The 22,310-nt window shown below is 41.0% G+C and overlaps 1 protein-coding gene across 6 annotated transcripts in view; it reads right to left on the bottom strand.

The window, feature by feature from the left end:
• Window positions 1-22,310, bottom strand: part of RBPJ (recombination signal binding protein for immunoglobulin kappa J region) — a 220,561-nt gene that overhangs the window by 101,005 nt on the left and 97,246 nt on the right. Inside the window, exon 1 of one of the 6 annotated variants that reach the window (XM_036099850.2) lies at window positions 7,395-7,471. The exons of 1 other annotated variant lie outside the window; for it this stretch is intronic. In XM_036099850.2, the coding sequence (XP_035955743.2) occupies window positions 7,395-7,453 (59 nt within the window). In that variant the 5' untranslated portion in view covers window positions 7,454-7,471. 4 more of the 6 variants (XM_036099851.2, XM_036099853.2, XM_078068471.1 and 1 more) reach the window with 4 other exon arrangements.

The following is a 22,310-nucleotide window of genomic DNA, read 5'->3' as shown; positions in this document are numbered from 1 at the left end:
AGTCTAATGTAAACTATGACTTAGAGAGAGAATGTATCGATGTAAGTTTATCAATTACAACAAATCTACCACTCTGCTGGGGGATGCTGATAATGAAGGAGGCTATTTATGTACAGGGGCAGGGAGAACATGGGGAATCTCTGTACCTTCCCCTCGATATTCCTGTGAACCTAAAAGTGCTCTAAAAAATAAAGTCCATTAAAAACAAAAAACACAAAAAGCAAACAAAAAAACATGGGGCGCCTGGGTGGCTCAGTCAGTTAAGAATCTGACTCTTGGTTTCAGCTCAGGTCATGATCCTGAGGTCATGAGATCCAGCCCCGTGTGGGCTGCCGCTCAGCAGGAAATCTGCTGGAGATTCTCTCCCTCTCCAGGTCCCTCTGCCCCTCCCCCTGACGCGTGCACTCTTTCTCTCAAATAAATAATATTTTTTAAAAAATGGTATGTTAGGGCACCTGGGTGGCTCATTTGGTTGAGCGACTGCCTTCAGCTCAGGTCATGATCCGGGGGTCCTGGGATGGAGCCCCACTGCTCTGCGGGGAGCCTGCTTCTCCCTCTGCCTCTGCCTGCCACTCCCCCTGCTTCTGCTCACTCGCTCTGTCAAATAAATAAAATCTTTAAAAAATAAAAATTAAAAAAAAAAGGTATGTTAGCAAAATAAGGCAAGATCTTAGTGGGTCTGCAGTTTTCCAATAAGGGAACAAAGACCCTTCTTCCAGTTACACAAACCAGCCGAAAGCTAGTATGGTCTGGAGCAAAATTAGTTCCAAAATAAAGTCTTCATAATAATAAAGAAAAAAACCCTACAACATTGGTTCTATACTTTATAAGGCAACTAATATTGCAGTTATATAACACAATCTTTACCATGCTAATAAAAAATAACAGGGTTTCATAAAGTGATAAACATTTTTCCTGGTTATATACACTTTTTATGAGAAATACACTCGTATTCATTTACAATTCTATCATCTAATTAACAATGTGCAGAAAAAACGTTAGCTCTAAGGCCAAGTTAAAACTATTGAATATAGAAAAGGAAGCGTGGGAGGGGAGTTAAAAAAAAGTCAACTTGATTTTCTAGTATATTCCAGCTCACATCCAACAGGTGCAGCATTTTTATCTCAAGGCTTTTGCAACTTAGGATACCTAAGCAGCAGTGGTTTCTACATTGTTTCTGTAATCTTAAAATAGTGCAAATATTTCCAAGACTGCCATGAACATGACCAGTTTGACTAAAAAGCTGTCATGCTTATCATTATACACTGTCTCAACGTAACAAACCTACACAAATATTTATGCAGATAGGTAATTACTACCAATTATACAACCCAAGTCAGAGTGCCTCTAATGCTTGCTTTTCCTCAGAAGTATGTTCAGGAAACACATTATCCTTTTCATACTACTAGGATATCATTTCATTCCCTGAAGCAGAAGCAGGTCTAATGAGGCATAAGTGACACCATGATGCTGTGCCAGGCCTCAGGGGCATCCAGAACTGTGGGCAGGATGTATGAAAGATGGCTGCAGTCAGGCATTCAACATTCCTACTTTATTACGGCTGTCCAAGCAGAGAAGACAGCAGTAACAAGTAGACCCCAAAAGTTGGGGGTGACTCAATGACAACATCCATGGTCAAGCAGTAATTTACCAAATATGTCTGCTCAAAATGCCAAGGCACATATTTCAAGAGCTGTGGTCCTTTGCACTAAATACACTGCTGCCTTCCTAAAACATGACCCACAAACCACAGGTTACAAAATAAAAAGTCCATCTTGAACACTGCCTGTGAAAGGTTAGCAGGAGAAACCGTTTGTTACAATGAAAATATTTGTATACAGTGCTTTAGTATTTACAAATCACTTAAATATTTTTATTCGGCCTTTATAATTTAACATATTTTACCTTACTTGATAGTCACATGCCTGTCAGATAAATACAACAAAATTATCATTCCCTATTATATAGAGGTAGAACCTGAAGCTTGGAGAAATCGTAACCTGTCCACAATTCCAGAGGCTTCCTGAAGATTATCAAGGTTATCAGGTTATTATTTGGTTCGATGGCATGGCTCCCCCCCGCAAAAGAAGCAGTCCAGAGTCTTAAGTTTTAATGTACATCCCTATGCATCTAAGAAGGACTTAGAACATGTAAAAATAATGGAACCCTTTGAGAAACACTGGTCAACCATTCAAAAAACAAAATGTGAAATTTAAACTTAACAGTTTTGTACAAACAATATAGTATAATCCAAAAGGAACTTCTGGCTAAGATTTTACTATAATGTTCTCAGAGGCTATGAGAATGCCTGTAGCTGAAAATATCAATTCCTCTGGGTACCTCAGCAATTAAATTCCCTAGAGAATCAATACATTCCCATGTACATCAAATTCTGCCTACAGGAACCAGGTTGCGCCAAGGTTTCAAAGTACTCTTTTGAGTCACTTGTTCAAAAAACCTTTTTACCGAGTCCCTATCATGTGCTAGACACTCTTTTGAGTATAAGAATATATAAACGATTATGAAAAAAAATGGTATCTGCCACCAGGTAACTAATGAAAAGCCTTTGAATGTGACAATTACAACTTAGTATGACACTTCCAAGAGAATTATCCTGAGTCCTTTAAGAACACACCAAAGGGGCACTGGACCCAGCCTGGAAGATCCCGTTAGAATATCGTCAGACGTAAGTCTTGAATAATAACCCACTAATACCAGCACTTTTCATGTACTGGAAGGCATTAAACTGCTAAACCCATCCAGGGAACTGCAGATTCTTAAATATAGCCAGAGCACTAAAGAGTAAAGGAAAGAAAGGCATACAGTTCAGCTAGAGAAAAGGTAAATGAAATAGTTATAGAGGACCCTATATGTCAAGCTAGCTAACATTTTTTGAGCACCTGCTATGTGTTTAGGTATCCTACTAAATGTTTTCTTGCATTCAATCCTCACCACGACCCACTGAGCTAAGAATAATTATCTTGCAATTGATGGAAAACGCAAGAACTCAGAGCACTTGTCAGTGTTATGAGGTTTTAAATGGCAGAGACAGAACTGGAACCCAGTCCGGATTAAATCCTAAATGTGAACTCATACTCTCTACTCCACTGCCTCTTTAATGAAGGCTGCTAGGGGGAGCCATTGAAAGGTTTTTAAACTAAGAAGTGAAGTGATCAGATTTGCTATTTAGACTGTGTGGAATCTGGATAAAGGAGGTGAACCTACAAACAGAAAAAGGAAGCTGCCAATGTTTATACTAACCCATGAGAGAAATGAGAACATGAATTGTGGCAGCAGGGATGAAGGACACAGATTCAAGAGATTTTCAGAAGGGAAAATTTTCAGTTCTTAGTGTCTAAATGTGAAGGGTTAGTGTAAGAGAGGAATCCAGAAACCTAGCTCGGGGAACTTAGCTGGGATGTTGTATCATCTACCAAGAATAGAGAAGCAACAGGTTTCGTTTGTTCAGTTAAGTGTCTACGGAGCATCTCCTAAATGTAAAACACTTTCCTAGATCAAGGGCCAAGGGCCTTTGATCAAGGGCCTGAAATCATGGCCCTTGGTTGTTGGAAATATTCTTTAGAGCAAATGACAAAGCATTAAAAACTACAAGGATATTGAAAATAGTCATTACTATTAACAGATTTGGCGTAGAGTCTAATGAAAACATTTTGTGCCACCACTTTTAAAACATACTACCCACACGCATAAAATAAAAACTTTAAAAAAAATCACCAAGTGCAGAAAACAGATCAATAGAGGGAAAGCATCCCATAATTTCACAGTGTTATTACTTGAGTTTGACAGATTTTCAATCTCTTATACAACAAATACACCACCCTGTAATTTGTTTTACTTATCCCTCTCCCTCTAAGCTTATAGGGAAAAAAATGTATTGGTTTTATTACCCAAACTATAATACATATTTTCATTTTTTTCATCCCACTATCACCACTGTGACTTGCCAAGAACTTTGTTCATAACCTCCTACTTGACTTCCTATAAAATATGACCTACTTCACATCAGCTTATTTCAGTAACAATTCCTAGAATTTAACCACACCTTTCATGCAAGGATGCTCTCTGCAAATCCTAAGGCACAGCAATCCTGTGCAGATGTGGCAAGTTATTACAATTCCCATTTTACTACATAGTTAGGAAATTGGCCCAGGGGAAGTAGAGTAACTTGGAAATAATCATAAAGCCAGATGCCAAGAATAACAACTTTTAGTCAATCCATGAGAAAATACTGCCCCTAGTTGAAATAACATGAAATTTAGTATTAGGAGGACGCAAAAAAACGTTTTAAAGCCACATCCTAGGTTTTTAAACTTTATTTTTTAAAATGACCCAATCCTAGAATTAGGATTTGTAAGAACTTTCAAACACACCATTTTTCCCTAATACCCTATCCACCCAGAGTGCCAAAGATTATTTAATGAAGTACAAATGGAGTACAGCTGGCAAGAGTGGCTTTTCTCCCAAACCATTTTTTATCTTACCCTTTTAAAGACACTGATAGAAAACTGTTATCAGACAATAGGTAACTTTTTAATAAACCTAACTACTTAAATAATCTAATACAAAGAAGCATATATTAGAACAGATCTGAAAATACCACAAGTGAGCTTCTATTTTTTTCCTGAAAATACACTCTGCACACCCATCTGCAATATGCATGGACAACAAATTTAAAGCTTTAATAGTCGATAATCAGAATGAAAGTGTCCCAACCACAACTCATCCCGTATGTTTCTAAGTATGTTGCTATTTGATATAATTTAGTAAAAGCAATGTTTTATATGATCACAAAATAAAGGTCTTAATTCAATTTAGAAACAAAAAACACAACACGGTTTGTAAAAGTGGCTTTTACGTTTGTGTGATCATTCCTACATGTACAAGTCAGAACAAAATACTTTCCATTATTACACCATATTTACACTTTTGTTTAGAGTCAGAAAAAGCGTACTCAAGATTTTACCTTCAAAAGAATGATTATGCACAAAGAACAAGTACGGGAGACAAATGATTACGGGTAAAATCCACTCATGGAACCCAGACTGCAAATTTTCACAAAACCCTCACATATCAATTATGAAAAAAGATTTTCCATTAATTAAAATCAAACTACTAATTCTAATCACAGCCTTCAAAAAAAAAATGTTTAACAACATTCCTCACACTAAATCTTGTACATCCTATACTAGTAGCACTTCATGTGGAACTTTAGTTTATAAAGGAAATGACACTCCAAATGATTTTGTGGTTAACACAACTTCTAAACTTAGTGATCAACTAGTAAGGGGGAAAAAAACCCAACTTCTGAACAATATATTCAATCTAGTAATCCTGGTAAATTGAATACTTCTTTTCCTCAGCACCAGAATATTCAGGTTATTTAAATACACCACACCACCCTCCCTCCCCCCCAACTCCCAGTTTTTACATTACCATAACAATAAGCACTCTGAACAATTTAAAGCTCCTTTAACATTAGAAGTGACTTTACCTTACTTAAGACTATTACTTAAATGTCTTTTAATTGCATTTGATTAATGCATTCCACAAAGATTCTAGAAGCAGTATTCATCAACCAGAAACTGCACTCTTAAGCGTGTTCCTCATTTCAACTCCAAAGATGGGACAGAAGGGTTGTCACAAATCTACAGAGCAAAAGCACATAATTATAAACTATCTAATGATTAAGAAAAAGTAAAACTCCCAAGTAGGATGCCTCCCTTTTTCCTTAGCAGCAGGAGTTACTGGTAAAATAACTAACTCTAGACCTATAGTCTAGAAAATGCTGGAATCTTCCCCACGAACGTTCAGAAATTTTTAACATCAAAATTTACGCTACTACTATTCACGTACCAAATGAATAGCCAATGTGGATATCTGAAACTAGTCTCATACACCCAACAGAAAAAAACAAAAAAAATACCTCGCACCTCTTCTAACCTTCCTACAATACCCCCAGGTAACCCAGAAGCAAAGCTACGACAGCTGACCTTGGCCTAGGCCATCAGAAACGGCCTAGGGGCAGAGGGGGCGGGGGTGGAAGAGCAATAACCTAGAGACCAGATCTTTTTCCAGGGCTACTGTTTCCAAGCAAAACAACCATGGGCCCAAAGAGACCGCGAAGAAAACCGGAGACACTGTAATCCCGAGAGAAAGGGGGGTGGGTGGGTGGGTGGGTGTTTGTGTGTGTGTGTGTGTGTGTGTGTGTGTGTACGTACACATAATCCCAAGAGAAAAGGGTGCGGAACGCCGAGGAGGAAACTAAGTATCCCCACGCCTCTTTCAAGACCCACAAAAACAACAACAAACCGTAGGGTCTGTCTGCGCGCAGAAGCACCAGATGGAGTCCCCGAGGCTGAGACAGTTCAGCCGACACACTCCGTGGGTAGTGGATAAATCAACCGATGATGGGAGGGGAAGGGGGTGCCAAGCGAATAAGCCACTGAATGGGCGAGACAAAGACTCTGGGAGTGATCAAGTACCAAACATAAAGGTGAGAGGAAAACACGTGAGAAAAATAATGGAAGAAAAATTAAAAGACAGAAATCTGGTGCCTGGGCTGTGGCAGGTCACTGAGCTACCGAACAGCGAAGGGCACAACAAAGGGGCACGGGAGGAAGGACAGCTGAGGGGAGGAGATGGAAAAGGGATGCGGGGCGCGACGGGTCGGACAAAGCGCCCAAGGCGGTGAAACAAAGGGCCCGGGGTAGAGAGTCGCGGGGGGCAGCGGGGAAAGACAAAGCGCCCGGGGCCGGGGACACCGGCCCGGCGAGGAGGCGACGACCGCCCGGAGGAACAAAGCTGAGCGGGGCCAGGAGGCCCGGCCCGCGGGCGGCGGCGCAAGAGGCGCGCGACCCGCACGGCGCCCGCGGGCCCCGCGCGCCCGGCCGCACTCACGCCCGCACCCGCCGGCGTCGCCGCCGCCGCCGCCCGCCCTCACGCGCCGGAGACCGAGCCACGGCGGCGCAGAGCGAGCAGCGCACGGCCACACGCCGCCGCCGCCGCGCTCGACGCACGCGACGCCGCCCCCGCGGCCCCGGACGCCAAGCGTGCCGCGGCCCCCGAACACGCCGCCCGCCGCGGGCTGCCAGACGCCCGCAACTTTGCCGATTCCCAGCGCTCCGATTCCCCCAGACTTACCCTGTCACAACAGGCGCCATCTTCCACAAACTCTCGCCAAAACTCCAACCCTCGCGAGATTCCCCCTGACGCCTTCCCTGGTCCCTCTCCCCCGCCCCTTCCCTTTTTCCTCACTCCTCGATTCCACCCAGCCCCCGCGCTTCTTTTCCCCTCGCAGCCGCCGCGAAGAGCCAGACGCCTCGCGCCGCCCGCGGAGTAGGGGATCCTGCTCGCTGCCTTCCCTGGACACCTACCCAAGCGATGGAGCATGCGCAGGCGGCTCCTCCGCGGGCGAGCCCTCAGTGTGGTCCATGGGGAGTGTTCCGGTTATCCGGGTTTTGGGACGCGCCCTGAGGGACGTACGTGGAGACTGAGGAAAACCGGAGGGGATTACAACGGGGACGGGGAATGGAAGGGTCAGGAGGCGGGGCCGAGGGGAAGGGAGGAGGGGTCCTGGGAAAATCTGCCGCGTTTCACAGGCCTAGATGAAACACCTCCTCAAATGGGTGTTTTCCAAGTGGCTTCCCGCTCACTCTGGTTCCCAGCCCTTTTCATTCATTCAGACGTTCATTGGACACCTCCCTTATGCAAATGTATGCGTTAGATGCTGGAGCTACAGAGATGCCTGGAGTTCGGCAAGTGACAAACCTAGAACTGTCTTCGCTCTCTTCGACCCCCCCATGCTTGCGCACAGACAAGATGACAACGTGGGCTGTGACCCTTCAGAGCTCTGTAAATGGAAAACTTTAGCAGTTGAGCTCTGTGGACTTAGCTTTCTTCTCCTTGGGTGTGAAATGAGGTCAGGCCAAGGCCTCTGGCAAAGACACCTCTAATGTCCACCTTGTATATGCATGCCAGAGCGCCGCGTAGTTTTCTCCAGAGGTGAAAACTGCGTTGGAATTGAGGCCCCACTCGCACTCAAACCAGAGATGCCCCTGGGGCAGAGAGCTGCCTGCTGTGTGAGCCTTAGCACCTCATCGCCGTCCCCAGCCGTGTGTGAACCCAGGTGGAATGGGGACAGACACTGCCAGGGTCCTTCCGTGGGCCTGGCATAGTCGAGGCCGCTGGTCGCTGCCCGGAACGCACTTCAGGCAACTTAAGCCTGGAAACCCCGGAGCAAACTTGGTCCGTCTGGGCATTTAATAGAAAGGAGAAGGGCACGAATCCTGACCCCTCCTTCCTACCTGCCATACCCCTTTCTCCACCCTCGCCGCCCCCGCCAGCCTTGCCCTTTCAATTCCTAGAGATTCCCAGATCGAGCACTGCCTCCTGTAGGGAGCCCCAAAACCCGGAGAACTGGAATTCGCTGCCGGAGACCTGCTGAAGGCGCTGCAGGATTGGCGCGGCACTCGCGAGCGGCACTGCGCATGTGCCCAATGCGGGCAGCCCAGTCTCACGCTACACCTCCTTCCCACCGCCTTCCACTACTCAACTCAGACACAACACGGGCCGTGGGAAATTTCCTAAACCTCGCGAGAACGCGCCCACTGTTGCCTATGCTTTCGCCCCCAAATCTCGCGGAGCCCAGGCGGGACAGGTGTTTGTCTAGTGCAACTCCCGGCGCTGTTCGTGCCGCGCGTGTCCGGACGGCGGCCGCGGGCGGGGTGGGAAGGGAGCGGCTCGCCGCGGAGGCGGGGCGGGTGGGCGCGTGGTGGGGAGCCGCTGGGAGGGGGCACGACGTCTTGCACACACACGCCGCGTGACACTTTGTGGAAGAAAAATGGGTGGCGGGGTGGGCGGGCTGTAAAGGAAGAAGGGGAAGCCAGGAGATTAGAAACTCCTCTTGGTGCAGATGGTAAGAGGTCAGACTGTAGGGCAGGAGGAGCCCCAGGCCGATCCCCTGGGGAGGTTTCCTGTCGCCTTCCTCGAGCCTGGTACTTTCCTAAAATGTGTTTGACGCCGCGCCCCCGGCCTCCGGGAGCTGACGGCCCCCAGTGTCGGGTTTGAGTCATGCCTCTGAGTCACCTAGTCTGGCCACCACTTTACTTGGTTTAAAACAAGTTCGGATTTCCTTAGCTACTCTCTTGTAGCAATTGGTTGTTTTCTTTCTGATCTACCAGCTGGCATCGCGAGTGGAATAGGGAAAAAATACTGCTCTCTGTGCTCTTGCAGTGTTGCCCAGTATAGATTCCGTCCCCCATTCAAGGATACAATTTGAAAATTCCTTTCCCCTAATCTCTTCCTAGCCTTTTGAAGTAATTCCTATACGTGAGTTTCTGTTCTTGTGTTTTGTTTTCCTTTCCTTCCGCTAACAAGAGTTAAAATAATGGCTTTTCTTTCTCCTTCACTTTCCGTGTGTTTGCTGAAATATTCATTCCATCTTAGGTACTGTTTCATCAGATGTTTTAGCTACGACTGTTTTAAGTGTATCCTTCTCTTGGATTATTTATTTGTCCAGTGAATTCCTGGTTACATTCTTCAATCGGGCACATTTCAGATTGCCCTGGTGTGGTTTCTTTACCAGCCCAGCCTGGCATTTACTAGGAGCTGGGGGCTTGGTGATATCACAGACCCGCAAATGTGGAACTCAATTGTTTTGATTTTTGGACGACAGTAAGTCCTCTAATGGAGGCTCATGTTCTGCTTGTTATGTAGTGGACAAGAAATCAAGTTTTTGAGTTGTTTTCAACGTTTTTAGTTATGTGTGATGATATGTGTGTGCATTTTCCTATCCCTTTGATTAAGTGTTTGACACAGAAAAAAAAAAGATATAGGACATTTAATACAATAGCTCACTGCAAGTCTGCTTTGGAACAGGATAGCTCAGGAGGAGGACAATGCCCATGGGCAGATTCCTTAAAGTCTTCATCCCAAGAAGGCATTTCAGTCATAGTCGACTAGTCCAGGCCATTAACTTAATTTGGAACCTTGGCCATCTGAGAACCCCAGCCACAGAAAGCCATGGTAGCCACAAGCCAAATCACAACTCATCTTCACCCTAAAACATGATCTTCCTGCATTCTTTCCCCAATCCAGTAAATGACAACTCTATCCTACTTCTTTAAGCCAAGAACCTTGGAGTTATTCTTGCTTCTTTTTCCTCTCACATCGAATGTCCAGTCTAACCAAATCATGCCAGCCATTCCTTCAAAACAGACCTGTAGTCCAAGTATTTCTACACCTCCATGGCTCCCAGCCCATCGTGACCCATCTCCTTTCTCACCTGGTTTACAGAAAGTCTCCGAACTGGTTTTCCCTTCTTCCATTCTTGCCCTCCCTCAGTCTGTTCTCAGTAGGGCATTCAGAACAACCCTCTAGAACTTTCCATGGTTTTCCTATTTCACTATAGGGACCTACACATCTGACCTGCTACTCAAATCCCCTGACCTCCCTGACCTCACCTCTTCCTCTTCCCCTTGCTCACTAAGCTCTAACCAGCAGTCTAACTTGCTGTCCCAGGACATACCAGACACACTACCAACTTCTTTTGCTCTTTCCTTCAGATACCTTGCTCATTTTTTCACTGCTTTCAGATATTTGCTTAAATGTCACCTCAGTGAGGCCTTCCCTAACCACCCTCCACGAAGATGACTCCTCATACTCCCTATTCCCTCCTCTATTTTTCCCAAGGCATTTATAAATTAACATACCATGTATCATACCTGTGTATTGTGTTTACTCTCTGTCTCCTTCCATTATAATGTAATCTTACTAACGACAGGGACTTTTGTCTATTTTATTCATTGTTTAAACCTAAGCCACTACAACAATGCCTCGTGCATGGTAGGTGCTCAGTAAGTATTTGTAGAATGAACAGGATGTCTTCCACTCTACAGCAGAAGAGAAATGATTCTGAAGACTGGCAAAGCCTTCTAGGGTTGAAAACAGTATTGGGGTTAGACCAACAATGAATGCTGCAGTGCCAACCTGCCTGGGGAAAGGAGATCCTATAGAGCAATCATCTACGTTGACTTAATGCAAAAAAAAAAAAATTCTTGCTCCTGGGTTAGGAGCAGTAGATGAATCTACACTTACTTGAAGGGTTTCCTTTGTTCATTTTAGAACCTCAGGAAAGAAAATACTATTGGCAAGGGGTGCCTGGGTGGCTCAGTCGGTTAAGCATCTGCCTTCAGCTCAGGTCATGATCCCAGAGTTCTGGGATGGAGTCCCACATCGGGCTCCCTGCTCAGCAGGGGAGTCTGTTTCTCCCTCCTTCCCCACTCGTGCTCACTCTCTCTCTCTCTCTCAAATAAATAAATAAAATCTTTAAAAAAAAGAAAAAGAAAATACTATTGGCAAGATACCAAGAAACAGGTATTCACATATGTTCTAATGGGAGTGAAAATGGGCATAATCTTTATGAAACCATTTTTCCAAAACGTGTCACTACCTGTTAATCCTACCATTCCATTTCTAGAAATCTATCCTACAAGTAGACTCACACATGTCTAAAATTACCTATATATTGCAGCATCATTGATGGTAGAGAATACTGGTAACAACCTACACGTCAATCAAGAGGTGCCTTATTTAAAAAAACAATTGTACCTGAAATGAATATAACACTGTATGTTAACTATACTGGAATTAAAATTAAAAACTTAATTTAAAAATCATGATATATTCTCAGAATTGAATAGTATGCATCCGTTAATAAGCTGAGGCTGCTTTTTATGTACTTATATGGAAAGATAACAAAGTTTAAAAAGCAAGGTACAAAATAGCGTTAGATAAATACCTACTTATTTGCCTCTATGTATCTAAAATGGCTCTGGAAGGGCACACTAGAAGCTCTAAGGGACTCAGTGGTTGGAGGGTGTGGTGAGGAGATGACTTATCTCCCAGTCAGCTGTCTTGGATACTTGGAATTTTGTACCTAGTGCCTGTATTGCCTATTCAAAATACAAAACATAAAAAAGGGAAAACGGAAGAAAAGGATTAAATGTGCAAGAAGAAAAAAATTGAAAGAATGAAATTATTTTCTTGGTTCTATTTGCTAGAAAATTATTTTCTAATAGAAATGATGGACTTGACCTACCATCTCAGTACAATTAACTGCAGAACTGTCAGTACTTTACTCCAGTCATTGGGTAACACTGAACTCACAAGCAAGTCCAAACAGCAAGTTTAGAGTCCCTACCACTTCATGTTAGGCATGATCTTTGGTGGTTTAAAAAGCTAGATAATGCAGAGATCCCAGGGGACTCCCTGGCTAACAGTACACAGACCAGTTGCAGTATAATTCTAGGATAGATCAATGAGTTTAAGGGCATTGGAGTACAATGGAAGAAGCACCTAACTCTGGACTGATGGACCCTAGGAAACCTTACAGAGGACTATTGAACTGACTCTTAGTAGTGGGGGAGTTTAGAGGACCATCAAAGGGGGAAGAAGCATGAGAAGCACAGGAAACAACATGTTCAGGCTCTGAGGTGTGAAAGAGTATCTTGTACTCAGGGGAACTCCAGGTGGGGGTTTGGTGCGTGTAGAAGCAGGGGGTAGGCATCCTAAGGAGGGTCACAAAAAGGATCTGGAGAAAGGTCCTCAAAACTTGGCATCAGAATCCCCTGCGTCCCACTCCCTAATACTCTAAATGAGTAAATCTGGGCTGAACCTGGGAATGGGCATTTCTAGCAGGCTGGTCAGGGACTCTGATGCAAATTGTCCATGAGCCAAACTTTGAGAATCTTTGTCGTAGGGGTTAGACGTAATCTTTCTTCAAGAGTTTAACATTAAAGGGAGTAATGGCATATGATTTCTTTTTTTAAAAAACAGTAAAGATATTTAAATAGTAAAAGGAATGAGTTTCAGAGCCCCTTAGTGTATATCCAATGGGCATGTGAAGCAGTTAGTGGCAGTAAGATAAGCACATTCATGAAGGGGGCATGCTTTGCTGGGGTGGCTGAAGCCCAGTGGCACATTTCAACGTTGCTCTTATTCAAAGACTAAGTTACACCATCTTCTATTAATGAGACACAGTAAAACATTGAACATTTTGCTGGGCAGCCTCATGATGAAGAACATGGGTTCTGGCACCACGTTGCGTGGGTTCTGGCTCTAAGACCTTAGACAAGTTACTGCCTATTTTTAATGCCTGAGTTTCCTCTCCACAAAATGGAGATAACAGCACCTGATTCACAGGGTGGTCGTGAGGATTCAAGACGTTTATTACATCATGAGGATTCAAAGTGTTGAGGGTGTCTAAATCATTTACAATGATACCTGTCACATAACTGCTGTGGTAGTGTTAGTTTTTATCATTATTATTTTTATTCAATAAATCTGTAAGTTGCATTCATCTAATAAAGGTATTTCACATGCTTTGCAAGAATTTTCAACACTTCAAAAATCAGTGTTTAAGTTGCTGAATATAGTGGTGATTTTATCCAGATTGGTGTTAATTCATTTCTTTATACTATCCCACTCAGAAATGGCAGTATCACTGTTATTATTATTCAATTTTAAGAGGTGCACATGTCCAAAAAGTTTGGGAAACCTCCTGTAGATGGCCAATGAGAGCCTCTCAGGCTGGAAAGCAGGGTTTGATGTGATTGGATTGTGAGGTAGTTGTGTGCCCAAGAAAGACTTACTGACAACTCATATTAGAAATTAGGAACCTACGGGGCGCCTGGGTGGCTCAGTCAGTTAAGCGTCTGCCTTCGGCTCAGGTCATGATCCCAGGGACCTGGGATTGAGCCCCATTGGGCTCCCTGTTCAGCGGAGAGCCTGCTTCTCCCTCTCCCACTCCCCCTGCTTGTGTTCCCTCTTGCTCTCTCTCTCTCTGTCAAATAAATAAATAAATCTTAAAAAAAAAAAATTAGGAACTTTTTCATAGAAAGAAAATACCATATGATTTCACTCATGTGGAATTTAAGAAACAAAACAGATGAACATAGGGGAAGGGAAGGAAAAATAAGATGAAAACAGAGAGGGGGACAAACCATGAGAGACTCTTAACTATAGGAAACAAACTGAGGGTTGCTGGAAGGGAGGTGGGCGGGGGGATGGGGGTAATTGGGTGATGGGCATTAAGGAGGGCATGTGATATCATGAGCACTGGCTATTATATGCAACTGATGAATCACTAGCATCTACCCCAGAAACTAATAATACAGTATATGTTAACTAAATTGAATTTAAATAAAAAAATACGAAAAAAATTAACAATTTTTACTCCAGAGAAATTTTTTTCTTTTTTCTTTTTTTTTTAATTTTATTTGTTTATTTGAGAGAGAGCGAGAGAGAGAGAGCATGAGCAGGGGGGAGGGGCAGAAGAAGAGGGAGAAGCAGACACCATGCTCAGCAGGGAGCTTGACTTGGAGCTCAATCCCAGGACCGGGGGATCACAACCTAATACAGAGGCAGACGCTTAACCAATTGAGCCACCCAAGCACCCTACTCCAGAAAAATGTATTAACTTATGGTTTTCATTCATCTTTATAAGCATGAATCCCCCCCTTTCTTAATAACAGTATCTCCATTGTTTCTACTACATGTTAATCAAGGTTAATAAAATGTACAGGAGATTGAAAGAGTGGCAAGGATTCCATAAGACTATGTAATTCTAGAAGGAAAATAAGGATTTAAAGAAATAAAGAGAACACTGAAAATGAGTCATGGAGTGGGCTTTAGGAGAACTTGAGGAACAAAAATAAATATTCACTCTTCTCTTACCAATTGTGTTTGATTTTCATAGGATTCTTTGGCCCTGGGAATTTGATTTTTTTTTCTTTTTTCTTTTTTTTTTTTTGCAGGCCCAAAGCTTTACATAACTTGCTAACATGTGCAGCAGTTCAAGAAGGTGAAGTAAGAAAAAGAACGGGCCATTTACTCTAGTGATGTGGAACGTGAATGGAATCAAATGCACATTTGGTGTGTACAAAACTAATAATTTGTCAAAAGTTTTCATAGCTAATGTAATTGGAAGAAAATGTTTCCATGTGTGATTGATATGCCTTGTTCTTTTTAGGATATAAACAAGATAAAGCCACTTTTACAAAAAATGACAAAATAACAACACTATTCAAAAAAGACAATACCACATGAATCATAAAATACCAGTTATTTGTTTACAAGGGAATATATATAAATTTTGATTTCCTAAACTTTCCCCTTTGTCATGTATCCTATATTGCAGTGGTTTTTGGTTCTGTGTTGAGCCAGTGTTGAACACACATAGTTAAAAAAAACAGCTGGGGGGACGCCTGGGTGGCTCAGTCAGTTAAGCGTCTGCCTCCGGCTCAGGTCATGATCCCAGGGTCCTGGGATCAAGTCCTGCATCAGGCTCCTTGCTCAGCAGGGAGCCTACCTCTCCCTCTGCCTGCCATCCCCCTGCTTGTACTCCCCTCTCCTCTCTCTCTGACAAATAAATAAATAAAATCTTTAAGAAAAATCAAATAAAAAATTAAAAAACAGCTGGGATATGAGGGAAAGAGCACTGGACTGGTCTACCATGGAGTCCTACCTCCACCACTAGTCAGAAGGCCAATTGTGGGCAAACTAATTTTTCCTCATCTGTTAATGGGGAAGGTAAAACTTCTTGCTTAGGCACATTTTAAGAATCATTTCAGACATCACACAAAATAACTGTGTACACAGTAGGCACTCTGTAAATGTTACCTCTTTAGGAAATTCTCTCACCCATACTGTTGCTCAGTTTGGCTTTCTTTTGTTTTTTGTTTTTTTTTTCTATTACGTGGACTAGTACTACCTCCTTTAGAGATTTGTTGCACAGATCAAACTAGATATTTATGTAGATGATTAAATGGAAAGAATTGTCTCTCAATAAGTTCACTGTACTTATTTTTGGTTGGCACATTTATTTGTAAAAATTTGACTATGGTTATATAGGAAATCAAGAGAATGGAAAAAGATCGTAGGTTTTTCTCCTCTGGCCTGTGTTACTATTAACCTTGGGCACAGATGGCCTTTATCAGTTTTTCAAAGAAAGCTTACCAGAAAGGTTTTACTCTTTGCATCTGTGTTACTTTGTGTCATAGATCGTGTAATGATAAGCATCAACTGGTAGGTATGACCTTTGTGGCTAGCACCCTTGTCCAAAATAGACTAAGATCAACTTTGGAGCCAGTCTATTCAAGCACTGACAAATAGTAAGAGATATCAACTCCTGTCTTGTGAAATACCTAGCTGGGTCAGAGATAGTTGATTAACCACGAATCCCCTGGAACATCATAATCAAAGTTATACATTGTCCCTTTTAATAATTGCCATTATATCAGGATGTCCATATTTTTTATTTTAATGATTTTTTAACAATTTAAAAATTTTTAATTATGTCAACATGTAGGAATTTAAAAAAAGAGATCTTGTGAAATTACTGGAGGTAAAAGGTATCTAAGATAATTTCTAATTATTAGGCTATTAATAAATCTGGAGTATGGGCTTAATTTTATGCAAGAAGTATGTTTGAAAAGTTTCATCTCAATCTCATAATGATGTATTTTATTTGTAAAGGCATTTAGAGAAACTCTGTATTTAAAGGTATCTTTAAAGGCTTTGTGTTAGGGGCATCTGGCTGACACAGTCAGCAGAGTGTGAGACTCTTGACCTCAGGGTCATGAGTTTGAGCCCCACATTGGGTATAGAGTTTACTTAAAACATAAATAAATAAATAAATAAATAAATAAATAAATAAAATAAAAGCCAACGTGTTTTTAAAAAACTAAATAAAAATTTTAAAAAATAAAGATTCCATGTTACATATTATAACTGGTATTGTTGTATATGTAGTTTTTGCTACTTAAATGGTTATTTAACTAAATTCTATCATAATTAGCATCCTGTGGAAGCTAAAATAAGTTATATTAAGGTGTTATAAATATCCCACTAGTGGAAAAAACATTTCTCAAGATCTTAACTACAAATTGCCTCCCATCTAAGTCTTTGGAAAGATTTGGAAATTTATGCATGCTTCTTCTTCTTTTTTTTTTTTTCTCCCAGCTTTCCAAACACTTGGCTTAAATTCTACCCTCAGAATTACTCTTGACTTCAGTGACAGTTATAAACTATCGTCTGGGAGAAGCATTTGGCTCCTACTTTTCAAGTCTAAGGTTCTCCAGAAATGTTCTTATGAAATGTGAATCTGATTTTCATCACACAGTTTTACCTACATAGCATCATATTTTCCTTCACCAGCAAACACTAAGTATTTTATTTTTAACTTAGCAAAGCTATATCTGTATTTGCATGGTACTTTCCAAGTTTCCGAAATAGGCAACAAATCAAAGAACCTAGGCAAAAAAAGGACTTAAGAACTGAAAGATAACTTCTGAAAAACAGATTACGTACAGAAGTATTTAGTTTTATGCAATAGAGTGTTTTTGAAAAGTTGTATGCCAATCTAACATGGAGACAAGCAGCTTTCTATTTAAAGGGATACTATGATATGCAATTTGTGAATCGACAGAAACTATAATTGAGTCTACACTGTCCCAAGCCTTCTCACATATATCATCTCAATCAGTCCTCAGGACAAAGTAGGAGGGAGGGGATTTTATTCCTGGTGTTTTTGTTTGTCTGTTTGTTTGTTTCTTTTAAGAGAGAGAGAAAGAGAGAGAGAGAGAAGGGGATCCCCAAACAGGCTCCACGCCCAGCACAGAGCCCAACATGGGGCTTGATGTTACAACCCCAAGATCATGACCTGAGCCAAAATCATGAATCGGAAGCTCAACTGACTAAGCCACCCAGGCTCCCCTTTATTCCTGTTTTTACAAATAAGGCTCAGAGAGCATGACTTACACAAGTTATACCTTAGAAATGGAGTTTCTGATTGTCAGTGAGTTTTTTTTTTACAATAGAAATTCAAATGATTTTATTATTACAACCTGATAGAGAATATCTTATGTCAAATACTCAGTAGCTGATTATGATTTTAATAACTTATTTATGAAAATAAAAAAGGTAAGGAATTCAAAAAGATTTATTTTTAAATAGCTATTTATATGAACTAGTGAATGGCTAAGGATGGGTAGCCAAGAAAGAGAGAAGACCTAATACCCTTGTAGATTTTTTGGTATGATTATTATTTTTAAAAATAATTCACCAAAGACACCACAAGAGAAAAACACTATAAATAGAGACACAAAATCCTCAACAAAACCCAGATGGCCCTTACCTTACAATTGTTCAACTTAACAATTTTTTGACTTTATGATGGTGTGAAAGTGATATACATTCAGTACAACCCATACTTCAAATTTTGAATTTTGATCTTTACCCAGACTAGCAACACGTGGTATGATACTCTCAAAATGCTGGGCAGTGTCAGCAAGATGCAACTAACAATCAGCCACACAATCACAAGGGTAAACAACTGATACACTTACAACCATTCTATGCCCATACAATCATTCTGTTTTTCACTTTTAGTATGGTATTCAATAAATTACATGAGATATTCAATAGTTCATTATGAAGTAGGCTTTTGTTAGATGATTTTGCCCAGCTATAGGCCAACGTAAATATTCTGAGCATGTTTAAGGTAGGCTAGGCTAACTAAGCTGTAATGTTTGGTAGGTTAGGTGTATTAAATGCATTTTTGGCTTATGATATTTTCAACTTATGTTGGATTTATCTGGACATAACCCCATCATAAATCACGGAAGAGCTATACTAGCAAACATCAAACAAACTAAGAATAGAAGGAAACTTGTTCAACCTGATAAAGGGCATCTATGAAAAATCCAGAACAAATATTTAAAGGTAAAAGATTGATGTTTTTACACTAACATCAGGAAGAAGGGAAAGATTTCCATTTTTACCACTTCTATTCAACATTGTACTGGAGGTTCTAATAAGATAATTTGGCAAGATAATTAAATAAAAGGCATCCAGATTGGAAAAGAGCAAAAATGGGGTGCCCAGGTGGCTCAGTCAGTTAAGTGTCTTCCTTCGGGTCAGGTCATGATCTCAGGGTCCTGGGAACAAGCCCCACATCGGACTCCCTGCTTAGCAGCGAGTCTGCTTGTCTCTCTCCCTCTCCCTCTACCCTCCCCTCGCTCATGCTCTCTCTGACTCTCTCTCAAATAAATAAATAAAATCTTAAAAAAAAAGAAAGAAAAGAGCAAAACGATTTCTTTTGCACATGACATGATCTTATAGAACATTCTAAGGACTCCACTAAAAAAGTATTAGAACTAATACACAAGTTTAGCAAGGTTGCAGGATATAATATCAATATACAAAAATCCATTATATTTCTATATATTTGCAATGGGCAAGCCAAAAATAAAATTAAGAAAACAATTCCATTTACAATAGCATCAAAAAGAATAAAATACTTAGGAATAAATTTAATTTAAAAAAAGTTCAGTTCTTATGCTCTGAAAACTACAAAACATTGTTGAAAGAAATTTAAAAAGATCTAAATAACTGGAAAGGCATCTCATGTTCATAGATTGAAAGAAATGATTATCAAGATGGCAACACTCCTAGATTGATCGGTAGAGTGAACATAGTAACAATCAAAATCTCAACTGTCCACGTTGCAGAAAGTGACAAGCTGTTCCTAAAATTCATATGGAAATTCAAGGAAACCAGAATAACCAAAAGAGTCTTGAAAAAGAACAAAGTTGGAAGATTTACACCTCCCCTTTTCAAAACTTACTACAAAACTATAGTAATCAAGACTATGTGGTACTGGAATAAAGTAGACATACAAATTGATGGAATAGAATGAGAGCAGACATAAGCCCTCATATCTGTGGTCAATTAATTTTCCAACGTAAGTTTCAAAACAGTTTAATGGGGAAGAAATAGTCTTCAACAAATGGTGTTGGGACAGCTAGATATCCACAGGCAAAAGATTCACAACGTATATAAAAATGACCTTAAAATGGATCAGAGACCTAAATGGTGGGGGAAGGGGAATGACTGCTAAAACTATAAAACTCAGAAGAAAGCATTAAGGTAAATATGCATGACCTTGTACTAGCAACGGTTTCTTAGACAATAAAAGTATAAGCAACAAAAGACCAAAAAACAGATAAATTAGATTTCATCAAAACTAAACTTTTATGCTTCAAAGGACACGCTCAAGAAAGTGAAAAAGACACCCCACGGAGTGGAATAAAATATTTGCAAATCATACATCTGACAAGGATCTAGTATCCAGAATATATAAACATATACAAATAGATAAACAGTTCTTAAACTGAGTAATAAAAACTACAACCCAATTTAAAAATAGGTAAATGAGGGGCACCTAGGTGGCTTAGCGTTGGGCGTCTGCCTTCGACTCAGGTTGTGATCCCAGGGTCCTGGGATAGAGCCCCTCATCGGGCTCCCTGCTCAGCGGGGAACCTGCTTCTCCCTCTCCCACTCCCCCTGCTTGTGTTCCTGCTCTTGCTATCTCTCTCTCTGTCAAATAAATAAATAAAATCTTAAAAAAAAAATAAAAATTAATAAAAATTAAAATAGGCAAATGATTTAAATAGACATTTCTCCAGAGAAGATATGTAAATGATCAATAAGCTCATGGAAAAATATTCAACATTATTAACCATCCAGGAAATGCACATCAAAACCACAATCTGATACTATTTCACACCCACTAGGATGGCAGTAACCAAAAAGACAGATAATGACAGATGTTGGTAAGGAGGTACAAAATCAGAACTCTTACACATTAATGTGTTGGAAATATAAAATGATGAAGCCACTTTGAAAAACAGTCTGCCAGTTCCTCGAATGGCTAAAGGTAAACCAAGCAATCCCGCTCCTACGTGGATGGCCAAGAGAACTGAGAACATATGTCCACATCAAAGCTTGTACACGAATATGCATGGCAGCATCATTCATAATAGCCAAAAAGTAGAAACAACCCACATGTCCATCAACTGCTGAATGGTTAAATAAAATGTGGTATATCTATAAAATAAAATAGTACTAGGCCACGAAGAGAAATGAAGTATTGATACATGCTACATGGATAAATCTTGAAAATATGCTATATGAAAGAAGTGAGTCACAGAAAGTTCCATATTGTATGATACTGTTTATATGAAATATTCAGAATGAACACATCTATAGGGATAGAAAGGAAGTTATAAGGGGATGCCTGGGTTGCTCAGTCGGTTAAGCGTCTGCCTTCAGCTCAGGTCATGATCCCAGGGTCCTGGGATCGAGTCCTACATGGGGCTCCTTGCTCAGCAGGGAGCCTGCTTCTCCCTCTGTCTGCCACTCCCCCTGCTTGTGCTCTCTCTCAATCTCTGACAAATAAGTAAATAAAATCTTCAAAAAAAAAAAAGAAAGAAAAAAGTTGCCTAGGGCTAGGGAGTATGGGGGGTGGGGGAGGGGAGTGACTGCTAATGGGTGAAGGACTTTTTCTGGAGTGATGAAAATGTTCTAAAAGTATGGTGATGATTGCACAGCTCTAAATATACTAAAAACCCTTGAATGTACACCTTAAATGCGTGAATTAGATGGTATGTGACATGTGTCTCAATAAAGCTGTTAACCAAAAAAAAGGCAGAAAATTTAACTGTATTCAATTACATGATAATTTCTGTCTTAGTCATATGCTGATATAAATGTTCGAGTACAGACAAATAAATAATAAACTCCATAGAAAATTAGGGAATAGTCATCACTATGTCAGTTGATTTACCCTCTAGTTTCATTTCAGAAGTGGACTGATCTTATTTTAAGATAAAAATCATAGTTGAAATGACTGAGTACCAACTTAATCCAAGAACTTTCTGTACATGATGATCCCATTTGATCCTCCCACGACCCTGAAGAGGACTCCAAACACCCCTTTTAAGAGCTAAGGAAGCTGTGGCTCAGAGAAAATAAGTAACTTTCCTTAGTGCATACTCAGTTACAGAGAGAGCTAGAATGGGAATGCTGTGGGCGCTTCTGACCTTTCCTATAACCTGTCCTATACTAGGCCTGCTGGGTCACTTTCTCTTTCATTACCATTGGTGAATTAAGATCCCAAGGCTGAGACTTGTAGGGTAATTACATAATAGGTATGTTAATGTTACCTTGAGAACCTAAGAATTGGGACACCCTCTCTAGGCTACCGATGAGAGCTGGTGATGGGGGTGGGGAATTGTGGGGGGTTGGAGTTGGAAATGGAACTTCCTTATTTTCAAATGTGCAGGAAAGGATGAAGAAACTGAAAGGAAAATCCCCAAAGATCCTACCAGCTCTAAAGTTCAGTCAGTTTAAGGCTCCACCTTAATGGCCCTGAAAGTACGGGGAATACA

Source organism: Halichoerus grypus, chromosome 3 (assembly GCF_964656455.1).
Source record: "Halichoerus grypus chromosome 3, mHalGry1.hap1.1, whole genome shotgun sequence".
NCBI lineage: Eukaryota > Metazoa > Chordata > Mammalia > Carnivora > Phocidae > Halichoerus > Halichoerus grypus.
The sequence above is the reverse complement of the archived record's forward strand: the minus strand, read 5'-3'. Positions and strand labels throughout refer to the sequence as shown.